The sequence below is a fragment of the Acipenser ruthenus genome, chromosome 1 (assembly GCF_902713425.1).
Source record: "Acipenser ruthenus chromosome 1, fAciRut3.2 maternal haplotype, whole genome shotgun sequence".
Classification (NCBI taxonomy): domain Eukaryota; kingdom Metazoa; phylum Chordata; class Actinopteri; order Acipenseriformes; family Acipenseridae; genus Acipenser; species Acipenser ruthenus.
In genome coordinates, this window is record NC_081189.1 from 7239834 (window position 1) to 7247074 (window position 7241).

Genomic DNA, 7241 nt, shown 5'->3' on the forward strand with positions numbered 1-7241 from the left:
TTGATTTGACAGGTAAACAAGGGGCAGCTGCAAGTAATAAGGCAGCTGCAACCGTTTACCTAGATATCATGCGGGATTACATATAGGGGCCAGGGTAACGCTGTTCTTTTCCTTCGTTTGGGTTAAGCCAAGGACCGAGAAGGACGTAATCCCTGTATTACTCTGCAAAGAGTTGTGTGTGTGTGGGTTTGTGTTTGTTCGTCTCTGTAAACTAACTGTCTGTGTCTTTTGAAATCACTAGACAGCTAAACACACATCCGGAGCTGTCGCCTTGGGCCAGCACAAGCCGGATCACCACTTCACGAACTGTCACGGAATAAAGTATATTCACGCACCACCATCACGACTGCACGCACCCGAGACGGGTGACCGTGTTTTTGTTTCCTTTATCAGGACTGCAACCTGTGTTCTTCAGCCCCGAGCTTTACACATCGTTGTGTATTGCCGGGGCTTATTATTTGTGGTCACTAGACCAGGAGGGAAAATAAAAGCTTATTTTCTGGATTACAGTTGTCTGCCCATCATTCCTGCACCGCATCACTGCTACACCTGTTCCCCCTACCACCCACTTTGCCACACGTGGTGTCAGAAGAGGGATCATGGACCGCAACGCGCTGGCGGAGCTGCTGCAGGCACTGGAGAGCAGACGGGACGCAGAGGAGAGAAGGAGGGAGGAGCGCTATACAGCGCTCATTGAACGGGTAGGACTGGCCGTGGCTGCAGTAGCGACCCCGACGACAATACCGGTGATGTCGCCCCCGAAGGCACGGGCGATGAAGATGTCGGCGGAGGATGACCCGGAGGCGTACTTGGTGGCATTCGAGCGGCTGGCTACCGCGGCGGCTTGGCCGCGGGAGTTCTGGGCCAGCCAGCTGGGACCCTGCCTGATTGGGGAGGCTCAGGCAGCTTACCAGGCTATGAGCGACCAGCACGCCACCGAGTATGACCTAGTCAAGCAGGCTATCCTCCGCCGGCTCAATATTACTACCGAGACCCACCGGGCGCGGTTTCGGGAATACCGGAGAGCCCCGGAGACACGCCCCAGGGTGGTTGCGGAGAGGTTGTGCGACCACATGGTGCATTGGCTGACCCCCGGGAAGAAGACCGCCCAGCAGATGGGGGAAGCCATTGTGGTAGAACAGTTCTGCCATGTGGTCGGCGCCGAAACCCAGGCGTGGATACGGCGCCACAACCCCGACACCCTGGAGGAGGCGGTCAAATTGGCCGAAGATTTTGAGGATTCCCTGACCTCTGCCCGGATTGGGATCCTGTCCGCCCCTGCCCTTCGAAGCAGCCGCGCTCTCTCTCCCTCTCCTCCAACATCATCACCACCACCTCCCTCGTTCCAGGGACCCAGACCTCCCAGAGCACCGACCCCATTGGGCCCCCTTGCCTCCCCCCCATGGAGACCAAGGTTGGCCCCCAGCTGGGGTAGAGGTGCTGCCCCTGCCCCGTTGCCATACCAGCAGCGGGACAGATTTCTAACCCATGCCCCCTCTGTCCCTCCTATCTGTTTTAGGTGCCACCAGCCGGGACATCTGGCCAGGTCATGCCCCGCTGCCATGGAGTGTGACGTGGCCGCGTGCAATTGGGCACCTGAGACTGGTAAGCGGGGGGAAAATGGTCGGGAGGGGCCTTGTCTGATTAATGTGGTGTTAGGGAATGTGAAAACCCACGCGTTAGTGGACACAGGGTGTGAGCAAACCTTGATTAGGACAGCTCTCCTGGGCGGTGTGTCGTGGCGGCCACGAGGTCAGGTGGCCATCTCCTGTATCCATGGAGACACGGCGGCATACCCCACATTAAAAGTATATTTATCGGTAGGACCGATAAAACGTCACCTTGTAGTCGGGGTGGCGGAAAGGTTGCCACACCCAGTTATTCTGGGCCGAGACTGGCCAAAATTCAAAGAATTGATGAAAGAAATGGCAGTCTCAGCCACACACGTAAACGTGGCAGAAAAAAAAAAAAGGAACGAATTGGTGATGTGTTTCCTTTTCACACTGAAATGTTTTCCCCTCTTTTCCGTCCTAGAAAAACGAATAAGGAGAGACGGACCGCAAAATGGGAGGGAGCGTTGTTGAGACAAGGCTGGGGTCTGGTGGGAGAGTGCTGCAATGGTAACAAACGCCAGTCGAAGGGAGTGGGAACGCAGTGTGACCGAGAGAGCGAGGTTACTGGACCGACTAGAGCAGATGTTATTCCAGCCCCTCTCAATGTACCGGACCCGTGGTACTCAAGCGCGGACCTAGTGTGGGGCCAACAAAACGACCCGTCACTGGTGCACGCTTGGGGACAGGTCCGGTCCATTGAAGGTAAGGATGTTGACGGCGCTGGGGCGCTAGTATATCCACATTTCAGTATCAAGGGGCAATTACTGTATAGGGTAAACCTAGCCGCGGGCACAGGACAGCCTGTAACACAATTATTGGTTCCCCCGTCTTGTCGGCTGGAGGTCATGAGGCTGGCGCATGATATCCCTTTTGCGGGGCACCTCGGAGCCGAGAAGACGAGGGAGCGAATATTGGCTCGATTCTATTGGGTAGGTCTGCATACTGATGTGTCGAAATATGTAGCCACCTGCCCAGACTGCCAGCGAGTAGCGCCGGGTCGAGTGCGCCCCGCCCCTTTGGTCCCACTGCCGATTATTTCCACTCCTTTCGAGCGCATTGCAATGGACATAGTCGGCCCTTTGCTACCTTCTGACTCCGGGTATACGCACATTTTAGTAGTGGTGGATTATGCAACGCGATACCCGGAGGCAGTTCCATTGAGGTCCACTAGTGCCGCTGCAATAGCCACCGAGTTAGCCCAGATTATGGCCAGAGTAGGGATCCCCAAGGAGATTTTGACCGATCGCGGAACTAATTTTTTGTCCAATACGTTACAGCAGGTGTACAAAATATTAAAAATACGTCCCATCAGGACGTCCGTTTATCATCCACAATCGGACGGTCTGGTGGAACGTTTTAATCAGACCTTAAAGTCGATGCTGAGGCGATTTGTGACACAAGAGCAGAAACATTGGGCATCACTTCTCCCCTACCTCCTTTTTGCAGTGAGAGAAGTGCCGCAGAGTTCAACTGGGTTCTCCCCCTTTGAGCTCCTGTACGGCCGGCAGCCTCGCGGCATTCTCGACCTGCTGAGAGAGGGGTGGGAGGAGCACAAAGGCTCGTCTAAAAATGTAGTGAAGTATGTGCTCCTACTCAGAGATCGCCTGGATTTGGTCGGTCGTTTGGCCCAAGACAACCTCAGATCGGCTCAGCACCGACAAGAGCAGCATTATAACAAAAATGCACGGATTCGAACCTTTCGACCAGGGGACAAGGTAATGCTGCTACTTCCCTCATCAGAGTCAAAACTGTGTGCTAAATGGCAGGGGCCGTATGAGGTGATTCGGGCTATAGGGAAAGTAAATTATGAAATTAGACAGCCCGATCGCCGGAATGAACGTGAAATCTACCACATTAATTTGTTGAAGCCCTGGCAGGCAAGAGAGGTCTTATTTATAGCCCCAGGCAATATGGAGGATGATTTAGGTCCCTGTCCAGAGACCCCGAGCACAAGAGCGATTTCAATGGGGGAACAATTAGTTCCGGATCAGCAAAGAGAGCTGCGTAAGCTTATTGAGGAGTTCAGCGATGTTTTTTCTGATGTGCCCGGCAGGACGAACTTAGTTGAATATGACATTATCTCTCCCCCAGGTGTCACAGTGCGAGAGAGACCGTACCGGATCCCGGAAAGTCGACGAAGTGGCGTTCGCAAAGAGGTACGGGATATGCTCGAGCTTGGAGTGATTGAACCTTCCAGGAGCGAGTGGTGCAGTCCTATTGTAATAGTGGCTAAGAAGGACGGCACCAACCGCTTCTGCGTAGATTTCAGAAAGGTGAATGCTATTGCCAAGTTCGATGCGTATCCCATGCCTCGGGTCGACGAACTTTTAGACAGACTGGGAAAAGCGAGGTTTATTTCCACTCTGGACCTGACGAAGGGATACTGGCAAATCCCTCTAACCCGCAGCTCCAGAGAGAAAACCGCATTTTCAACACCAGAGGGGCTGTTCCACTTTAAAACCATGCCGTTTGGGCTACATGGTGCGCCCGCTGCCTTTCAGAGACTGATGGACCAGGTTTTACGCCCACATCATGAATATGCAGCAGCGTATATTGATGACGTGGTGATTTACAGCTCCACCTGGCGAGAGCATTTGGCTAGGGTTGCAGCCGTTCTTCAGTCTCTAAGGGCAGCCCGGCTGACAGCTAACTTGAGAAAATGTGCGTTTGCCAAAACAGAGACTCAATATTTGGGATTTGTAATGGGAAATGGAAGGGTGAAACCTGTGGTCACCAAAATCCAGGCTTTGGTTGATGCAGCGATCCCCAAAACCAAGACTCAGGTGAGGTCACTACTGGGCTTAGCCGGTTATTACCGCCGCTTCATCCCCGAGTACGCCACAGTGGTTAACCCGTTAGTCGACCTCACCAAAAAGAGTGCTCCAAATTTAATTAAATGGTCAGCTGAGTGTCAGGGGGCGTTTGATACGATTAAGCGTAAACTTTGCCAGGCCCCCACTCTTATTACCCCAGATTTCACCAAGAGATTCATCCTCCACACCGACGCCTCGGATGTAGGTTTGGGTGCAGTCTTGTCCCAAAAAGTAGCTGGAGTAGAACACCCGATATTGTACCTGAGCAAAAAAATGTTACCTCGGGAGCGTAACTACTCCGTAGTCGAAAAAGAGTGTTTGGCCATTAAATGGGCTACTCACTCTTTACGATACTACCTGCTGGGACACTCATTTGATCTTGTCACAGACCACGCCCCACTCCAGTGGTTAAGCACCATGAAGGACAGCAATGCCCGGATAACTCGGTGGTATCTGGCATTGCAGCCCTTCATGTACCATATGATACACCGTGCGGGGAAAGACCACCAAAATGCGGATTATTTTTCCCGGGAGGGGGGAGCAATGGGAAAGGTAGATTTAGCCGAGTGTTCCTTCGGCTCCACTCTGAGCGGTGGGATATGTGACAGAAATACAATGAGTTCTGGTGATAAATCTTCCTCCCGACCTGTGAGGGCGCTAAAGAACGGGAGGAGAAGTATCTGGAAGGGCTGGCCTGACAGTTCGTTTCCGGGACCGGAAAGTGGGTCAGCCTGGAAGGAAGCGAGACTCTGTTGTAAGACCGTATTGATTTGACAGGTAAACAAGGGGCAGCTGCAAGTAATAAGGCAGCTGCAACCGTTTACCTAGATATCATGCGGGATTACATATAGGGGCCAGGGTAACGCTGTTCTTTTCCTTCGTTTGGGTTAAGCCAAGGACCGAGAAGGACGTAATCCCTGTATTACTCTGCAAAGAGTTGTGTGTGTGTGGGTTTGTGTTTGTTCGTCTCTGTAAACTAACTGTCTGTGTCTTTTGAAATCACTAGACAGCTAAACACACATCCGGAGCTGTCGCCTTGGGCCAGCACAAGCCGGATCACCACTTCACGAACTGTCACGGAATAAAGTATATTCACGCACCACCATCACGACTGCACGCACCCGAGACGGGTGACCGTGTTTTTGTTTCCTTTATCAGGACTGCAACCTGTGTTCTTCAGCCCCGAGCTTTACACATCGTTGTGTATTGCCGGGGCTTATTATTTGTGGTCACTAGACCAGGAGGGAAAATAAAAGCTTATTTTCTGGATTACAGTTGTCTGCCCATCATTCCTGCACCGCATCACTGCTACACCTGTTCCCCCTACCACCCACTTTGCCACAGGACCCCATGGGCTCCACGGGTCTGTTTCCAGGGGAGTACTCGTCCCCAGGGCCGGTCCCCCGTGGAGGTTGGGCCTCATTGTAGTCTTCGGGCAAGGAGGCCCCGACCCTTGGCAAGACGCCCCGGGGGGTTGGCTGGTTCCCCCGAGGGGGGCAATGGCAAGGATCGCCCCCCCTGAAAGCGCAGGTCCGGAGATGCAGCTGGCTCCCGGTGGCTGGGAGGAAGTCCAGGCACAGGATCCCTGAATCACTTTGGGCTCCACCAGTGTCACCGTCGACCCTGTACGTTGACCATAGCTTTCTGTAGCTTTACAAACTGGCTTGCCAACCCAGCTTTAAAATCGCTCTAAAAACAAGTTCATATTTGAAGTCATCCTTCCTCCATGATTTATTTTATTTAAAGGTGTCAAATAGAACTGGACAAGTTAACAAAAAAAAAAACTAAAAAAAACTAAAAAAAAAACCTGTTATTCTTCAAATCTTAGCACAAAGCTCTGTTGTTATAAACCAGCTTGCCAAGCCAAGTTGTTTCAGGCAATAGCTGTAGACAAGCATCAAATGATCATTTTCTATGAAGGGTATATTGTCACATATCGATTGACATATATATTCAGACAGGTCTTTGTTAAGGAGCTCCTCTTCTGAGTTCAGGAGCTTCTCTTCAGTTATAGTTGCCTGCCATAGACATATGTAACACACACCTGTAAGCCGCCTTGGATAAAGGCGTCTGCCAAATAAATAAATAACATGCCAGGCTAGATCAGCCAAAGTAAATTTATAAAAGTGTTTATGGCAGCTAACTAGAACCCATAGTCAAAAGACCTTAATACAGAATAAAATGCAGATTTGAGCAAAGTACCACTGAGAATCATTTATATCATAAATAGGTAATGGGACAGTTAAAAAAATAAATAAAAAGAATATGCTCACTCTTGAATGTACACTGAAGCATTGTCATAGACCTGTACGTAACCACAGATCAACTAATGATTGCTGAGGTCTGGAGAGAAAGCAGGTCACTGTCTGTGCTACAGCTCAACGCACTTCACACTTCACCTCCTGCTTCAGTTACAGGAGGTTGTAAAACGCAATATAAGCAGACCTCTTACTGGAAATGATCTTGCTTACAATCCGCTCCTAATGCTCAATGAAAGCAGCCTATTATCTGTTCCATTACCACATAACAGTATGCCTCTACCAGTAACTTATCCTCCATAAATGCATCCTGATTTCTCGAAAGCAAGGAGGACATGCAGGAGCTGTGCTTATTCACCATGATATACAGATAACCCTTGCATGCCAAATGGCTCTTTACATATTAATGGTCCTAGTGCTGTTGGTAATGGTTTTACATCAGACTGTTTGCAAACATCCTTTTGCATGGTGTTAATCTAGTTGGCTGAGCTGAACACATTGATTGTATAACACTACTGCTGCTCATTAAAATACATGACAGCTGTAACATTGCAAGA

The 7241-nt window shown here is 50.8% G+C and overlaps 1 protein-coding gene across 1 annotated transcript; it reads left to right on the forward strand.

The window, feature by feature from the left end:
* The first annotated feature begins 606 nt into the window (after positions 1–606).
* LOC131697771 (zinc finger and SCAN domain-containing protein 29-like) lies at positions 607–5695 on the forward strand. The gene is made up of 2 exons (XM_058989037.1): positions 607–1605; positions 5433–5695. The coding sequence occupies exons 1-2, from the start codon at positions 750–752 to the stop codon at positions 5438–5440; spliced, it is 864 nt and encodes a 287-aa protein (XP_058845020.1). The 5' UTR covers positions 607–749; the 3' UTR covers positions 5441–5695.
* Positions 5696–7241: the final 1546 nt, after the last annotated feature.

Bases quoted from the DNA above. Each gene is read 5' to 3' on its own strand.
- LOC131697771 (XM_058989037.1), top strand. From the start codon at position 750: ATGTCGCCCCCGAAGGCACGGGCGATGAAGATGTCGGCGGAGGATGAC.